At 41.4% G+C, this 18,921-nt stretch overlaps 1 protein-coding gene across 18 annotated transcripts in view; it reads left to right on the top strand.

Annotated features, from left to right (window-relative positions):
* svila (supervillin a) overlaps positions 1 to 18,921 on the top strand; it is a 118,479-nt gene that overhangs the window by 85,472 nt on the left and 14,086 nt on the right. For all 18 annotated transcript variants that reach the window (XM_034861874.1, XM_034861876.1, XM_034861875.1 and 15 more), the window contains 13 exons: positions 416 to 581; positions 3,559 to 3,642; positions 5,230 to 5,316; positions 7,270 to 7,447; positions 8,159 to 8,331; positions 9,590 to 9,745; positions 12,171 to 12,307; positions 12,798 to 12,945; positions 13,034 to 13,179; positions 13,458 to 13,633; positions 15,057 to 15,207; positions 17,448 to 17,727; positions 18,233 to 18,387. In XM_034861874.1, the coding sequence (XP_034717765.1) occupies positions 416 to 581; positions 3,559 to 3,642; positions 5,230 to 5,316; positions 7,270 to 7,447; positions 8,159 to 8,331; positions 9,590 to 9,745; positions 12,171 to 12,307; positions 12,798 to 12,945; positions 13,034 to 13,179; positions 13,458 to 13,633; positions 15,057 to 15,207; positions 17,448 to 17,727; positions 18,233 to 18,387 (2,037 nt within the window). The remainder of the gene's footprint in view (positions 1 to 415; positions 582 to 3,558; positions 3,643 to 5,229; positions 5,317 to 7,269; positions 7,448 to 8,158; positions 8,332 to 9,589; positions 9,746 to 12,170; positions 12,308 to 12,797; positions 12,946 to 13,033; positions 13,180 to 13,457; positions 13,634 to 15,056; positions 15,208 to 17,447; positions 17,728 to 18,232; positions 18,388 to 18,921) is intronic.

Raw genomic sequence — 18,921 nt, 5'->3', positions numbered from 1 at the left:
CATCATTTCCCTGTGGAGGTTGTTAAACAGCTTGCTTTTAATGTGATTTAATGTGAATTAATATGCTTCCTGTGTATGAATCAGTGCGGTTTGGTGTCCCTCCTACTTTGTCTGTTTGTGACTTTGGCCTGCTCTTTCCACATCTTTCCATAAATTCCACATATAAACATTTGTCACAAACCGCAAATGGCAATGTAAGAGTTCAATTTCCCTTTTGTACTACTGTTCAATTTCCACAGTCCTTCTAGAAAAATCCTAACAAAAAGTACTGATTTGGATACAGTTAGATAGTCACCTACTCCGAAAATGGCAGCTGGACTGCATTGAACATCACAAACTGATATGTTACAGTGTTGTACCCTGAGTTGGCTTTCTTTTCATCAGCTTCTCTCTCCTCCTGTCTCTCTTTTCGTAGAGAATAGTTGAGGCTGAGATGGAGTGCCAGGGGATGGAGGCTCACATGTCCATCCAGGAGAGGAAAGAGCTGATAGTAGCCCAAGAGGAGGCCTGGAAGATGAAAGGCCATGGAGCCGCCAATGACTCCACCCAGTTCACTGTGGCTGCCCGCATGGTGAAGAAAGGTCAGAGGGAAAGTGAACACACACATTTTCTCTGCAGTCTTTCTTCATCTCTCAGAAGCATTTGCTCACATGCTGAACTGCACTCAAGTCTTTTCACCACAGAGTTAAGTCCGCAGTTCAGTTTCAGGGCTCTGCCCTAAATCCTATATAGCCCCCATTGCGATAAGCAGCTATGGGGAATTGTTCCCTGTTAGCTTCAGGCTCAGCCAGAGGAGGGAGAGGGGGTTGGTAGGTTTGGACAGATTAATTCAATTCAATTCAATTCAATTTTATTTATAGTATCAATTCATAACAAGAGTTATCTCAAGACACTATACAGACAGACCACACTCCAGAATTTACAAGGACCCAACAGTTCTAGTAGTCTCCTCCAGAGCAAGCAACAGTGCGACCGTGGCGATTACGGCTGATGGTGAACAGCATAGCAAGGAAAAGCACCTGAAATGTTTGCCTCAGCCAGCCTAACATGCATCTTAAGCCTCATTTCGACCTCAGGAACATCCCACTGGAATCAGGTGACCTTCTGAGTAACTCATTGCATTTCGACCACAGGGACCAGCGTCTAAATAAAGTTCTGGAGACGGTTTCCAGGCCCTATTTACCCCCCCAGTAATAAGTCTCGCATCGGAGGTTAATACTTTGTGAAAACACAGGAACCATCAGGGTGGGGTTTACGGGGATGAACGTTGCTGATTGGTCAAACACACAGTGTGGCTGCTGCTACCCGCCTACCGCTTCATTCATAAAACATGGCAGCACTTTCATATTGATTAATGAACATTTTAGGACAATGGGAAAATGTTTCCATTTGTTTGATAGCATTACAAGTAAAGGTTTATTTTTTAAAGGATTTGCTTTTGGCTACCATACTCAATTCAATTTTATTTATAGTATCAAATCACAACAAGAGTTATCTCGAGACACTTTACAGATAGAGCAGGTCTAGACAACATTCCAGAATCCACAAGGACCCAACAGTTCTAGTAGTTTCCTACAGAGCAAGCAACAGTGCGACAGTGGCGAGGAAAAACTTCCTTTTAGGCAGAAACCTTGGTCAGACCCAGGCTCTTGGTAGGCGGTGTCTGACGACCGGTTGGGTCAAAATACTCATTTTTTTGTTAAAGATAGAGAGAAAAAAAAGAGAGATTTGTGCGAGCCTGCAACCACGCTGAACTGCATTTGCTGCCAACGGGTGTCTCAGGCAAGCAAGCGAGAGAAAAAGAGATGGTTGAGCCGTTGTAAGAGAAACAAAACAATATTTCTGATTGTTTCACAGCGGCTATCTTTCTAAAACGCAGTGCAACAGGGCGGCATAGTGAACTGCCGGCTGCTAAGGGTGTTCACCCCTGCAACCACCAGCAGGCCCTGTCTTGTCATGTTGCTTTTTACCGCGTCAGCAGATGTATTTGCCTAATCGTCACGGATAATTACACATAGTTGGAAACCCAGACGATAACAGGCTGGAGGAACTTTAAGTACATTTGAAAAAGCAGAAAAAATGTTCTGGGGACTAAAAGGATCAGTGTACAAGGTGTTTAGTTGTTCATTATCAAAATGTAAATGTCCTGTATTTACATAGCAGTTTTCTATTCTTAACAACTACTCAAAGCGCTTTAATATTATACAGGAACCATTCACACACATTCATACACTGTGGCCGAGGCTGCCGTACAAGGTGCCACCCGCTCATTAGATAAACACTCACACACATTCACACTCTGATGGCGCAGCCTCAGTGGCAACTCTGGGTTCAGTGTCTTGCCAAAGGACACTTTGACATGCGACTGCAGGGCCAGGGACCACCAACCTTCCGATTGGCAGGCAACCACTCTAGCACTCAGCCCCAGTAGTTTCCCAGCCCGGCTAGTTTAAAGAAGGAAACATGGAGGGGCACACATCTTAAAAAATCCAAACTTTAGGAACGGGAGTCTTCTTCTTCGCCCAGAAAAAGGATATTGAAAAGAGCAAGAGAAGGCCACTGTACTTTGAACTGCGTGGTGCGAGAGAGTTGATTGCGATATATGATCTCAACGCCAGATGGGAGTAATTCCCACACATTAGACCTTTAAGGGTCCCCAGAGCCTTTGGTCGAAACGCAAAACTTTTGACAGTGCCTCTGTATGTTTGGCTGCCTTTTATATCAGTGTTGTTAGCAATAGTTCCAGGGATTGCAACATAAAGGGCACTTAAACTACTGCTGCCTATTATTCCTCTTTTAAAAAGCAGATGTCATGATTTTTAACACCCACACCTGACGATTTCTACGTAAGCCCACAAACCAACATAGAGACTCAGCTAAATTAAAGTGGGAAATGGTGATATGTGGGTCAGTGACGCGATGCCTACATTTTCCGTCGGAATGGTTGAAAATGTGAAAAAATATATATATTTTTAGTACCTCTGCCATATGTATTCACTTTAATATCAAAAATAATTGTTTGTAACTTTCTTGGCAAGTGTCTGGCCATGACCTATTTTTAAAAACATCTTTTTAAATTACCTTAAATCTATTCAAATTTATTTTTTGCCCTATTTGGCAAAATTTCCAAAGTGCTTTGTAGCCAAAAGTAAAACATTGCAAAGCATTTGTATTTATACGTCCATCATAATATGTGAGCATACTTTGTCCGAGGCTTTCCCTTTTATGAAATAGGTATGTTATGGAACAAAACTGAGACATCATTAATTATAGAAACACAAAAGAATTGCAAGTATTTTTCTCAACACATTGAATTACTGAGAACTCACAAATAGTTAAGCATTGTTAAGAAATGACTTTATTTTTGGATTATTCCCAGCCGCACCACATGACTTTTTTTAAGGCCTGTTGATAATCCTTATACATCATTGAGCCATGTATGTTATAAAGTTTGGTTTTTCCATAAATTCCATAGCAGACGTACAGCACAGTAACCATGCCATAAGTTTTGGGACGTTGGATGTTCATACCTGCCATACCTTTGTGTTCATTCAACAGGGTTGGCCTCCGCCTCCGCCCTACAGTCTACTGCGTCCTCCAAACCCAAGAACGGCAGCCTTGCCATCTCCAAACCACAGGAAGGTCAGTCAAATTGTTTTTATTCCTCCGTGTTTGCTTTTCACTACACTCTTGTATCCATTGGTTACCTGTTCTGTCTGTTATGTGGAGGATGTCCAGTTCATTTAGCGGGGTTAATGAAGACCGGAGGGCTGAGCTGGTGCTCCAAGCTGTTTTAGACTTAACCCTTATGTTGTCTTCTGGTCGATTATGAACTTGTGTCCTCCCGGCTCAAAATGAAACATGAAAATAAACCATTTTTTGGGTGCTTTTTCAAAAAATGTTGTTGCTTTTTGTCAAGGGATTGACAAAACTACTTCTTTTCATGGCCGATACTGATTAATAATCTCTAATGAATACAAACTGGAACCGATATGTATTTACAGGGAAAATGAAAATCTTTAAGTCAAAATTAAGTCTTTGGAATGTTACTACGTTGTTACGCCAACTGCCAAAAGACGGTCCCATAATCGGCCAGGGCCCATAATCGGTCCATTCCTAATTTTTTTAATGCTTTTTCTTCCCCCCAAACTACCAGCAGTGTATACAATACTAACACAGAGTTTTACACTTATTCTTGGATTTCATGGTCAATTACAGACCTCATTTATATGAAATCATAAGTTAAAGAAGCAGTAATAATTAATTATTTTGACTAATAGTTGGGCTCAGAGGATGTTAATGGATAAGTAAAAATGTCAAAGTTCAGTCAGGATACCTTTTTTTAAATCACTTAAAAAAAGAATTTGAAATGGTAAAAAAAACAAAAAACAAAAACAAAGTTCAATGCAAGTAGTGAACTGATCATTACTTTTACTTGTGAAGAATGTTGAATAGGAACCATCTGGGTTATTTTTGGAGTGTTTGGTTGAAAGAAACCCATATTTCGGAAATAAAATCTTTGTTTTCTGGTCAAATTCGACCCGTTTTCAAAGGAAAGGTTAACATCATGACTTTGTTACATCTTTACCTGTCACCAGGCACACAGTCGCCAGAACAAACTCTGGATACAGTTATTTTACTTGTTGCATTGAACTTGGATGATTCCAGCTTCTTAGCTTACAGTTAATGTACCGTTGATTAAAATGATTCTGGGACACAGCTCGTTGTAATTTATTGTCTTTGCTTCTCTTTCAAAAGACATGGAGATGTCTGATACCGAAGGTGTATTCCCTTTTGTTGTTTGGTGTTGCACCGAATGCAATGTTCATCATCATCATCACCCAAAAACCACAAATATCATCAAAACTAATGTAGCTGATTTTGCTGTGTGACTTCTATTAGGTCATTAAAGCCTAATAGAATATAAACCATGGGATAATGTTACCATCTATATGCATGACTGTGAAGTTCAATGGGATTCATATTTAGTGGCTGTTCTGTTAAAAATGCTTGTGACTGACAATAGATGTGTTCAGATAACTTCAATGTCACTGTATGCAACGGTTCATGCTCAGTCATCATTCAAAATCAGCATCAATGGTGGTCAATGGTCAAGTGTGACTTTCAACAACAGAACCTCAGACATCCTGCCTGTACAGAGATGGTATCTCTGATATTATCTTATAGTAAATGTATGGCTCTAACAGCTGTGTGTGCGTGTGTGAACAGAGATCAAGGCTGTCCCAGATCTGACCCTGGAGTCAGACATGAAGTTGGACAAACTGGAGTCATTCCTCGGCAAGATCAACAATAAAGGTCAGTCTCGTTTGGCATGCTGTCTACAAGTCCATCATGCCTCTGCTTGGCTCCTTACTCGGTCACAGAGTTCCGAAACAGGCCTTTCACATTGTTCACCCCGTGAAAATACTGTTCCCACATTATAACCATACAAAAGGGCTGGGTACCAAATTCAATACTTGCATACCAAATTGCCTCTAAAGTATTGAGTATCGAAAAACATCTCGTCATTCAATACCTTATTTCAATACCTAAATAAGTAAATCTCTTTAGATAGTGAGCCAATAAGCACGCAGCAGGTTTCTACCAAGATCTAATAATGTCTCTGACAGGTAGCAAGAACTCTTTACAAGTTACACCGAGACAGGCTCATATAGTCACTTCTTTATTTTATAAAATTGGTATCGAAAAAAGTATTGTTTAGCAACCGATATTGAAGTCACGGTCTCTGTACTGGTATCCACAATTTTTGAACGGTGCCCTACCATACAATTAATCAGATGTATAATTAAGACAGAACGTAATGAATTAAATACATTATTTCTGCCTAGTTCAGTATAATTCATTCATTCATTTGAGATAAGAGGATCAATCAGTGTTGCAATTTCTCAGGCAGATAGTCCATGCATTTATTGTTGTCTACTTTAGCTCATGGTTTGTAACAGTTTGGCTCTAGTTGATTTATTCTATATTGACAACGTTTCATTTGTGGGATTGTTCCGGTGCAGCCAGAGGTTCCAACGGAAGTCCCTCATTTTTGGCTGGATGTCCACTTTTCACTTTCTTTGTGTTGGCATTTTAAACTCTGATTGTTGGTTCTAGCTCGGAGGGTGTGTCCCAAATCAACCAGACTGTATTTTACGTTTGCTCCGCCTGGCGCTTAGCACCGCCCAAGACAGTTGTGATGGGCTTAAAGTATTGCCAATAAACCAGAGCGTGTTTTTTTTCCTGACCTGGAATGCTGTGGGGACCAAACAGACCCTCCTTTGCAGCGCTGTGGAGGAAGGTCTTGTAGTACATGACTATGGTTGATTTGGTGACTCTTGTAGTCAAAAGTGGTAACAGCAGGTTTGATTTAGTAGAGCCCCTTTTTACACATGCACCTTGTTACATAATTGTAATGGCAGATTAACATGTTGGCCTTGTGTTAGAATAAGTCCTTTTACGTAGAACTCAGACTGCAGTCCTGTTAGGTCAAACCTTGATTTCTGTGTCACTTCCAAGAAATCTGAATTAAAGGCATGTGCATTACCGTAAATGCTGCAGCAGCACTACATTATACTGTAAATGCACAAAGGGAGATTCAATGCACTGTTATAAAATGATTGCAATTGTCTTATCTTTTATCCACAAATAAAATAAATCAGTTTAATACACCTTAAAACATTTTGCAGTGGTGGTATTATAACTTAAGTACATTTACATTTATATAAGTACTCTAGGGTACTTGTAAGGGCTGCACAATATATCAAATTTTAATCACGATTTTGAGTTCCCACGATCAAATTTGCTTGATTGAGTGATTTTTTTATTTATTTTTTATTTTTATTTTTTTTAACGTAATTTCATAGAACGCTCTGGGGTTTTCTGCATAGTGCATCTACGGCTCCGTAAACCTCTGTCTGCTCATGTGCCAGTCAGTTGTTCCCTGCATCGCGCAGCTAGTTTCTAGACAGTCAGAGGACAGAGTAACGGGAGGAAAATTCAACAGATAGCAGTCAGTTATACGTCGGTATAAAAAAGGCTTTGATAAATACAAATCTTGAGGGTGCATGCATAGAAGTAAAATGCCATTATTTAAATGTATTATAATCTTAATTTGGCATTTCTCAATAAATAAATGAGCAATAAATAAGCACATGTTCAATTGGCAAAACACAAGTGCAGTGATGCTTGCGCATGCTTTGGCAGATTGTGCGTAGTAGTAACTTCAATGACTTGTGGATATTGTGTGATCCTGTACCTCCTCAGTGTCCGGACTGCCAGAAGCAACCATCACAGTTACACAGAAGAAGGTAAAGGAAGTGATGAGCCTCGAAGATGAAACTTTTTCCAAATTCTACCGCCACGTGGAGGAGCTCCCCTCCACCACCAACAAGGTGGAGATAGACGACGACTTTGACGCCATCTTCGGCCCCCAGGTGCCGAGGTAAACTCTCAGTGCCACAGGTCACGTTTTCAATAGGAACCCTGACACACAGAGGATGGCCAATTACCTATTGTCCTGTGATATGGTCCAGTAATTTTGGACTGGGATACATGATAACCTATGTCTAATTGCAGGGACCCAGGTTTAATTAGTTCTGGGAGATAGATCAATCCTAAATGTAATGGATAAGCAATTACGATGCTGGGTTCAGACTAGTTTATTGAGATGGCTAGGGTGGCGATGTTTGAAAATTATTATTTTTTTTACCAGTTTTCCAGATTGGATGTCTATACTAAAAAATGGGAAATTATGGGGAAAGCCCTGCCTTACAAGAAGCTCTTGCTCTTACAGGTCAAAGGTCAGTTGAGTGAACAGGCCGCTCCAACCGTACAGACAGGTGCACCTGCACAAAAGACCCTAAAACAATAATGGGCATAGCATCAGCGACGTCACCCATTGGCTTGTGGACTGCCGCTTTGAAGCCAGGAGTGTGCATTTTTTGCCATTGCCATCTTAGTATTTCAGCTGTGTTTCAAACCATTCCCTGTCACGTAAATATTGCACTATATATTGTGTTCCCCCTTTTTGTAGTACTACCTGGACTTCCTGGAGTTCTCCTTAGAAGCTTTGTGCTGGAGAGCGAAGTGGTGTTATCGTCTATACATTTATACGCTGGTTAACTATGTCCCTCCACCTCTGATTTCTCTCCAGGCTTACCTCGGAGATGGTGGAACACAGGCGAGCAGTGCGCCCGACGCGTAACGTCCAATCATCTCGGAACCCTCTGAAGATGCTGGCTGCCAGGGAGGACATCAGACACGAGTACACCGAGCAGAGGCTCAACATTGGCCTGCTGGAGAGCAAGAGGATGAAGGCTGAGAAGAGTGAGTTTGATGAGCTAGAAAAGGCATGAGATCAAAACACTATAAATCATACAACATGACAGGTTTCTTTTGAAAACTCTTAATATATGTTTTGTGTCTAAGTGATTGATGGAAACAATTTTGTTTTAAATTGATCCAGTCCAGTATTAAGCAAGGCAAAACCAGCTGCAATGTAACATTATTGGGCGATTGTGCACCTTCAATTTCCGTCCACTAAAAGTTCTTGTTTTACCACTGACATACAACACAAGTGTCTGACTTGCTATGCTATGGAAAGGATTATTTACATGGAGTCTGGGTGTGGCGATGGAGATTTTGGAGCTGTTTCTGGTTAAACAAAAAGGATCTTACTCTTTCACCAAAGGTCTATAGGGATAAATTCCATATTGTTGCCAGACTAATAATCTCAGCCTGTCCGTGGCAAAAACAGAGCTTTTAGTGGACATACACAGACAGTGCATATTTGTCCTATAGGATTACATTGCAGCCCGGTTCACGGCTGTCGGTTAAAGCATTCTTATTAAATACTGGACCAATTTTAAAGGATGTTTTTAGCCACTGGTTAATTTTTTTACATTAATCAGTGTCTAATCTTGGCCAGTCACACGGAATTTTCATGTTTTAAAATTAAGACAGTGTCTGCCATGTTGTTTCCAACTTTTTGTCAGACTGTGTAGTGTTATAAAAAGTTGTTGGACATTTGAAAAAAAACAAGGGCTTAATGAATTTGCCCTTCCAGCAGTGCAATGACACACATCTCTAACTTTTTATGAAACCACCTCAGTTGTATCCCTAAGTGCAATAAATGTCTGGTTTTTCTCTTCTTTAAAATATTAGCAAAAAGATGTGTCCATTTTTTGACGCCCATTGTTAATCCACTGTAAAAAAAAAACAGCCAAACATACACATCTCAATCTTAGATACAAAATGTGCCCTCACTGATATTATACAGTCTATAAATTGTTGTGCTGACTTGTGCTGACCTACACTTGGGATTGCAGTCAGTTTCCTCTCATTGTGCACAGCAGTGCCAAAAAATGAATGTCATGCTACTCCCATAGCTCCCTCCTTCACCTTGTCTGACCATAATAAAAATACTTAAACTGTCTTTGGAGTGTTCTATATTTGTCATGTAGAGACGATGCTTGTCGGGCTTGAAAGGTCATTTACACTGTAGCTGTTGTCTGTCTGCATTAAGGAGCAAAATGCTTAAATAACGATTAATTGTTGTCTGTTTCTTCTGTTGTGTTCACTGCAGTGAATAAGAACTCTGGTTTCTCAGATGTGGCTCTGGCTGGGCTGGCCAGCAAGGAGAACTTCAGCAACGTCAACCTGCGCAGCGTCAACATCTCGGAGCAGATGTCTAACAACAGCGCCGTGCCTTACAAGAAGCTCATGCTCTTACAGGTCAAAGGTCAGTTGAGTGGAGAGACTGCTTCGGCTGTACACAGATAGGTGCACCTGCGCCATAGACAGTTAAACAATAACGGACGTAGCATCAGTGGCGTCACCCATTGGTCTGAAGACTGCCGCTTGTATTTTGGACTTTGCCATCTTGGTATTTTGGAGCCAGAACTGGGCATATTTGGACAAAAGGGACTGGCTGGGGAGGGTAACGCGGCTAAGCCAGTGGCGTGAGTGGTTACATGTTCTGCGTTGTCAGCTGTTTTAAAATCAATGGGGCCATAATTCACAAAGATTACTGTGTCATACTAAGTTTGACCTTGTAGTAGGTTAAGTTAGCTTCTGTTACTCTCTCTGTCAAAGGAAATGTTTAGTAATGCTGAGTTCCAAATCACATTATTTCTTTTTACTTTTAGTACAAACTGCAGCTTCCCTTACAATGTACATTCTGTTGCATGCCGTATGCATACAATTCCCCACATTGCACCTTGAAGGTCGACCTTTTGCCCTATATATACTGCGCAAAGGATTGTGGTTCGGAATATCCAGAAAAGCCTTGTGGCTTGCATATTGCAAAATGTGAGACATGTGAGACTGTGGGATACTGGTATGTTTGGCATACTGCATTTGACATAGTCTTTATCGAGACATCCTTAATCTTTTTCTGGCACACTAAACAGGATGGTATTATGGGTGTTGGGTAAGAGTCGGCAGCCGTGTTAGCCCCTCAGTGAGGCTGTACTTAGGCACAGCAGGGCTCTGAGCTAAATGCAAAAATGTTGACGTTAAGCAAGTATAATGTTTACCATCTTCACTATCTTAGGTAATCGTGTTGTTTCTATTATGTCTGAAGGTATTTGGTGCACACCAAAGTAGTGAAAAACTTTAAAGTTTAAAAAGTTTAAAAATGTACCTGATGATGGCGCTGAACAAATCTGTGCCGAACATCTGCCCGAGACGTCTACATCTACAAATTACAACACTGAAAAGAGATACAAAAATTATATTTATTAATTTAATGATTAATTAAGATATTCTCTTCAAACTTACCTCAATTATAACTTGTCTCCTGCTAGTTAAATTAATAAATATGTTTGATGTATCTCTTTTCGTGTTGTAATTTGTAGACGTCCCTAAGCACTCGTCTTACTGCCGGTAGCAGTAGCAGCAGAGAGAGCGTCTGTGGACGTTGTTTGGCTTGAAGTCGTGATGTAAAGGACCCTATGGTGAAATTACTCTGAACCATCACTTTAAGTTAACGTAAGTTTTTTTGTTGTTGTTTATCAGCTCGTTTAAAATGCATCTAGTCTGGCATTGCCTGACTAGTCCACACAGCAGTCTGGAATGGGAGAAAAATTATACTCTGGTTTATTGGCATTTCTTTCTTTAAATCAATACAATCGTCTTGGGCACCGCTAAGCGCCTGGAACAATTACCGTACCTCTGCAAAATAGCTTCGGGAAAGAACTTGTTTTGGTGTAACGTGTGTAAATTTAAAAGTTGTTTTAGTTGTGCAACTGGAAACTCAGATTGAACAGATAGTCTAGCTAGCTGTCTGGATTTACCATTCAGAGATCTGAGGAGCAGGTAACCATAGTCCTCAGAAATCACAGGATTGTTTTGTGGATACATTGCTGTAAAATATAGAGCCAGTGAGGCTGTATCTTTAGCAGCAGTTACAGTTACGGTTCAGTTGTTTGAGAGTATGAAAACAAATAGACTTACACAAAAGTTTTGGAGGATGCTGCTTCAGGAGCATCCTTTCCAGAGGATATCTAACCTGGGAAATGAGAGTTAGTCTATTTTGGTGTCTTTGCACCTCCTCCACGCGTCTGTTGCTGACAGCTGTAGCCCTAAACCATTCTCCTCACCTCACCTCACACAATCCTGGGCTTATCCTCTTCTCAAAACCCCACTGTCTGTAATCCAGAGCAAATCCACCACTCCAGGGGTACCGCTTTGTTAGGAGGTTAGCTGTCCCAGCCTGACAGCGTTGAGTAGTGTGTTAGAATAGCTTCTGCACGGATCACCTAAAGTGATTCACTGAGGCCCCTAGAACCCTACAGTTGGACACATTTATGATTGAATGTAGATTGCAAACAGTCATTGCTACGGTACAGGTTAAACGTCACAGAGAGAAGTCAATAAGACACCATAAAGACAGCTAGAGCAAAGATGTAACCTTCTTAAAGAAGCCATGCAGAGCAACAGGAAGCAACTAGACATTGGTGCACTTACACATCAACAGTATCCACATTCATTATAGGAACAAGCCAGAGACATGACCAGGATCAAATGGTGATGATTAGCACACTGGCTTGCCTCAAACCCCCCAATATGGTAATCAAAGCATGCTGACAGTGATAATCAGAGCTGTCACTGATGAGCCACCTATCTTGTGTGTGTGGTGTTTTTTCCTGCCTGTGTAAAACCAGGCCGACGGCACGTACAGACCAGGCTGGTGGAGCCCCGAGCGTCCTCCCTGAACAGCGGCGATTGTTTCCTGCTCATCACGCCACACAACTGCTTCGTCTGGAATGGAGAGTTTGCCAATGTCATTGAGAAGAACAAGGTCAGTGTGGCTTTTGAGGTCTAAAAATAACCCAATAAAATAAATACTAAAAAGGGACCAGTCCCTATGGGTTGCAAGGGTGTTGTGTGGGGCAGACTACACGTGCAGGATGTAAACACAGCTCCAGGAGGAAGCAACAGTGGCACAGGAAGAGGTGTGCGTCTCCTGTCTGTGTGCGTCGTCTGTCTGTCTGTCTGTCTGTGTCCTGGCTGTCTTTTGCAGGAAACGGACACAAAACAAGGCTATTGTTCACAGCCTGGACTGTAAGATGACCTGTGATTGGCTGAACAGAGCGCTGACCTCAATTGGCAACAAAAAAGGGAAACCCTGAACCATGGCCCTCATTATTAGGGGTTGTTTGAATTCACGTCAACAATGTGTTCCTTGTTTATTTGCAAAATATGAACAGCTTGTACCCCTGTGTTTTTGGATTAACCGAACTCCTCAGTATATTTCAATAAAAACATTTTGTATCTGTCATTTGTTCCAGGCTTCAGAGTTGGCCAATTTCATCCAGAGGAAGAGAGATTTAGGTTGCCGAGCTAATTATGTCCAGGTCATCGAGGAGGCCGTCGGCACAAATAGCAATGCTGCCAAAGAGTTTTGGAAAATCCTGGGAGGGCAGTCGAGCTATCAGTGTAAGGATCTGGCATAGACCCAACCATGAGTGAAACACTCCCTGAAGCAATGCAATGTAAGGTGAAGGCCTTGTGTTTCTTCCTGCAGCCGCAGGAACCCCAGATGAAGACGAGCTGTACGAGGGTGCCATTGTGGAGACAAACTGTATTTACCGCCTGATGGATGACAAACTGGTCCCAGATGATGATTTTTGGGCCAAGGTGCCCCGGTGTTCCCTGCTCTACCCTAAGGAGGTCAGAAAACCTGACTGAAGTCCTTTTTTATTTTTTAAGAAATCTTATAATATATGTATGGATCATTTATTTATATTATATTCAGAAGTCTAACATATCTTAAATATATGTTCTGCTGTAAATCAACCAGAGACGTAATACCACCATGCGTAAGATCTAAATAGGTTGTACTTTGGCGCCACCCAGTGGTAATATAAAAGCTGCACTACGTGAGACAGTAAAGCCTGCTGACGGGGTCTGATTGGTAAAATTAAAAAACTGTCTGTGTTCCGGTGCAGGTTTTGGTGTTTGACTTTGGCAGCGAGATGTACATATGGCATGGAAAGGAAGTGACGCTGACCCAGAGGAAAGTGGCCTTCCAGCTGGCCAAGCACCTGTGGAACGGCACCTTTGACTACACAAACTGCGATATCAACCCACTCGACCCGGGAGAGTGCAACCCACTCATACCAAAGTATGGAAACATTATAACATACACTTCATCATTATATAATCGTGTGTGTACAGTGTTCTCTGTGGTCTATTACGTTTTAAAGGTTTTTCAACTGGCAAGAGAAATGAGGGTGGGTGGGGGGGGGGATTTGTGAAAACATGTTTTGGAAAAATGTAGAGGAGGTTTTTGAACTACAGTTACTTGGTTGGAAATCTTAATGGACTTAATGTAGGGCCCTATGCGGTCTGTCTTATAGATTTTTTAATTTATTAATTTTGCGTATCCAGCCATGATTTGGTATAACTGAAACTGTTATCAGTCTGGACTGGCACCAGCTGGGCCCTCGTTGATAAAAAAACACTTGCCAGGGCCTCGCAACTTTTCTGGGGGGGAAGCCTGAATTTGTATCCGATATAAAATAGCAGATAACGACAAAGGGCTTCTTTACTTCACTCCATACAGTCTGTCAAACCTGCAATGGGAGGTTGTTATATTTACATTATTTGTTTATGGGATTTATTTAAATAGTAGTTACTATACTCTATATGAAATAGTTTTGAATTAGCTGTTAAAGAAACTTCTAAACCCCCAAAACAATGTTATTTGTATGAATGTAGAGTGTCAGGCTTACTTGATGATCCTAATGTTCTTAATACAGTTGTGCTCATAAGTTTGCACACCCATGCTGAAGTTGACTAAAAAGAAGAATACAAAAAATCTTCTTTTGAAAATTGATCTTAATGCCGTAATTTAAAGAATTTGGAAAAATCCAACCTTTAAGGACACCAATTTTTTGGGGTGAATTAATATTGTATCATAAATAAATAAATGTTCTTCCTTAAAATATTGGGGGCATAAGTATACACACCCCTATGTTAAATTCCCAAAGAGGCAGGCACATTTGTATTATTAAAGGCCAGTAATTTCATGGATCAGGATAATATGCATTCTGATAAAGTTCCCTTGGCCTTTGGAATTAAAATAGCCCCCCCACATCATGACATACCCTTCACCATACATAGAGATAGGCATGGGGTACTTTACATAAGATCATCTCTCAATGCAAATCAACCCAGCTATTAGGCTGCAATAAAACCATGCCAACAAAAGGCATAAGAAGACAAAGGAAAACATTGGTACATCATAAACAGCCATACAAACCTGTGTTATTACATTATCTGGGTCACATGACAGTGATAAAACCATAGATTTATTCTGGGATTCATTCACAACTTTAATTTGTTGGAAAAGTGATACATAAATACTTTTAAATTTGAGTGAAGGAGGCAATTACTGTATATTATTAATCGAACTTTTTTCAGGGACAATTAAATGTACAGTGACATTTGGAATTGGTACAGCTCTAACTACTAACGTGCATTAAGAAGATTGATTGAAATACTGGTGTTGTGTCACTGATGGACTGTTTCCTCTTCGCCTGCAGGAAAGGCCAGGGCCGACCGGACTGGGCCGTGTTCGGCAGACTGACGCAACACAATGAAACCACTTTGTTCAAAGAGAAGTTCCTGGACTGGAGCGACTCCAGGAAAACACCAAGTCCCACAAAAAAGGACGACCACACCGCTGATCAAAAGGTATCAAACAGTACTTCATTTATAGCTGGGCGATATGAAGAAGATCAAATATATCACAAATATTTTTGACCAAAAACCTCAATGTCGATATTGCGGCGAGATTGTAAGGTTGACAAGTGGTGCTTTTCACAAAATATTTACACATTGAGTTTTTTGTAAAATCTTCAACAATGACTAGGTGGGTAAAGGCAAATAACAGAACAGATAGAACAGTCTGGTAAGTTCAGAAAAGGACATCACTTTACTGTAATGCCGCCTTTAAAACCAGGAAAAGACCAGACTTAATATTACTATATCCAAAATCTAAGACGATATCTAGTCTCATTTTGTGATTTCTAATGATATTTTTCCCCAGGCCTAACTTCAGTATTATTGCTTTAATCAACGTGGCACAGAGAATCATGTACTGCAGACATCTTTAACTGGGGGTCCGTTTATTATTGTTAATTTTTTTGTGTGCTTTTTTTTTTTTTTTGCCATAAATTATAATGTCCACAAATCCAACATATTATTAGAAAATAAAAATCCTATACGGGAGAAAAACATGTTGAATAAGTGATGGGTTGGTGAATAGGGTAGGACTGTATTAGGAATGATGAATATAAGATGGGTGACTCACTGGGGTGTTGGTCAGAACACAAGGGAGCCGATGCAGTTCAATCCAGACCAGAACTTTACTTGAGGTGAAGGATTTACAAAGCACAGCACAGCACAACACAATAGGGTACACTGTTGGCTTTATATGCGTATAGCTATCTATGTTTAGGCGATTAGGAATATCTCCGTCTTCATGTGGGTGTGGGTGGGTGTGGGTGGGTGGGTGTGTGTGTGTCTGTGGGTGTGTCGGTGGGTGGGTGTCTGTATCTGTGGGTGGGTGGGTGTGGTCTGAAATAAACAAGAATAGACAAGAAATAACATGAACATTAATGTCTCACCATCAAATTAGCTGTATCATTTACATTAACACAGGCTAAACTGACATTTCTTAACTAAAGTGACTATGCCTGATGGCACAACAGTATCTACTAATGAAATGCAATACAACAGTGCCACCTAGTGGCCAACTGAATAAACATTAGACTGCCCGCAATGGCTCTGGAATGTTCCCACAAGTGTTGCCACTTATTGATTCACAATTGTGCCGCATTTACACATAGCATACTTTGTACGGAATAGGTCTAGTAAGGCAAATAATGTCAATGAATTAACGTTAGTCATGTCATATAATTGCCGTGACTGCGAGGTTATATTGACTTGCGCTAAACATTATCCAACCAAACTACGTGACAAACTTCAGCATATCTCTCATACAATGCTCAAAGGCATCTAAACATAAAGGGATTACACTGAACAACTTACTTCTCAGCAATGACGCACACATCGCACACACAGCCCCTGTCTCTCTCCTGATCGCTGCGCGTCTATCTTGAGGTGATGGCTGGAAATGTTCATAGGCCTACTGACTCATGCGCACCGGCACAGTCTTTCCAACAAAACATGAAAGATAGTCTTACTGGCCCATAGGTAAGGCAGTCACTAAGGTGGCTATCCACTTATACAGTTACTCCTGTTGGGAAAAACTCAGGAGCAGAACAGGACCATTTAATGAACACTCAAATGTGGAGACAATGAAGCTGGCAGTGCACTGTAACCATGGTGTATCATTGTGCAGTCCGGTCCCAACTCTCTGAAGTGACTGTCTTCCTGAAGGTGGAGGTGTTAAGCTTAGCTGAAGCTTTAAGGTAAACAAAGATGTTACAGGTGTCTAAACACAGATGCTGAAGCCTAGTTCAGCCTATCTCTCGCTCTGGGAAGTATCATTTATTGAAGCTTAGTTCAGCATATTTCTTTCTCTCTCTCTCTCTCTCTCTCTCTCTCTCTCTGTCTCTCTCTCTGTCTGGGAAGTATGCTAAAGTGTGGCTGGTACCCCGACCTCCAAAAGGAGACAGTCCTGAAACAAGACATTTGCGCAACACACAACTGTCTAGAGAGAGAGAGTCTAAAGAGTGTGCGCCCCGTGCTCCAAGGCACTACCTTACCGCACCAGCCCAGACTTCAATTGTGACCTATGTCACTTTACTGCATGTCCTCCCTCCTCTTCCTGCGTGATGCCTGTCTACAATTGCCCTGTCAATTAAAGGTCAAAATGCCCCCCCAAAAAATAATCTTTAAAAAAAGACCCCAGTATAATACAAATCCTGTCCTTTCATCTCCGTCCCTCATCTAAATCTTCACCCCAGGAGCAGCCGACGTCTGATCAGCCCCACGCGTACGCCGCCGCCCTTATCCTGCCACTCCATCAGGCGCCCGTCTGCACCAAACTGGACGGGTTCAGTGTGGGCCGGGGTTACGGCCTGGTGGAGGCAGAGGACTGGCGGAGCTACGAGGTTAGCACGCTGGCTGTGGAGCTGTGGCACATCCTGGAGTTTGACTACAGCCGTCTGCCGCTGCAGAGCATCGGCCAGTTTCACGAGGGCGACACATACGTGATGAAGTGGAAGTATATGGTCAGCACTGCAGGTTAGTGTTAACATGTTGTCACATACGCACCATCACTTATTCACACACTTAAGGATATTTTCTCAAATAGTCAGTTTTAAATCCTTATGGATAACTTCATTTATCCGTGCTCTGCAGGGTTTTGTAGTGAACTAAAACTAAAATGAAAGTAGGCGGTGAAAAAACCCTACATGACACTACATGATCCTGGTTTCTGTGTGGCTTGCTGTAGATCCAGGCCACTTAAATGTTCCTACATCATATGATTTTGTAAATTAACTCTTATTCACTCTGAAAACATCCATCTTTGATTTGTACACCACTGTTCTCTATTTACAGCCATTGTAAGATGTGATTGAACTGCCTCTGCTATTCCATCCCCGCTACATAAACAATCGCATGACAAAAGTCTGTCAAGATATCAGATTGTCAAATTTAATTAGATTATCCATCACTTCCTCATTAGATCATGTTCTGTCATTAGTTACAAAATATTGATTCCAAATATATAAATGTTGACCATCAGTTGGGAGGAGACAGAACCCGGAGCAGCAGAAGATGACGGGGGCTGGGAAGGAGAAGTGCTGCTACTTCTTCTGGCAGGGTCGCAACTCCACCGTCAGTGAGAAAGGAACATCAGCACTGATGACGGTGGAGCTGGACGAGGAGCGCGGACCACAGGTGGGTGTTTGTGCGTGTGGAACCATCTTACTTTGCTCTTTGTGACAAGTGTTTTAATGTTTTTCCATTTAAAAACTAGAAACTAACCAAACTGTTGTCAATCTAATCTAATAATGGCAGCTGGACTTGCAGGCCTGTATATTTTTGGCAAGTTGCATTTATAATAAAACATCAGATTTTATACACAAGTACATGTATTTTTGTGCAAAAATCTTAATTTGTAAATAGAATACACTTTATTGTGTCCAAGGGTAAATTAGTCCTAGGCATATTGCTTCAATCTGTTGCTTCAAAACACAAACATGAAACAAACAAACATTTCAAAATTAACATAAAACATAATCAATGGCTATCTAATCTATTTGGGGTGGCAGCAGCTCAGTCCGTAGGGAGTTGGGTTGGGAACCGGAGGGTCTGTGGTTCTAGTCCCCATGCGGACCGGAGTACGGAGAGTGGATTAGTGGCTTGAGAGATGCCACTTCACCTCCTGGGCACTGCCAGGTGCTCTTAAGCAAGGCACTGTACCCCCCCCCC

Source organism: Etheostoma cragini, chromosome 22, assembly GCF_013103735.1.
Source record: "Etheostoma cragini isolate CJK2018 chromosome 22, CSU_Ecrag_1.0, whole genome shotgun sequence".
Lineage (NCBI taxonomy): Eukaryota > Metazoa > Chordata > Actinopteri > Perciformes > Percidae > Etheostoma > Etheostoma cragini.
The sequence above is the reverse complement of the archived record's forward strand: the minus strand, read 5'-3'. Positions and strand labels throughout refer to the sequence as shown.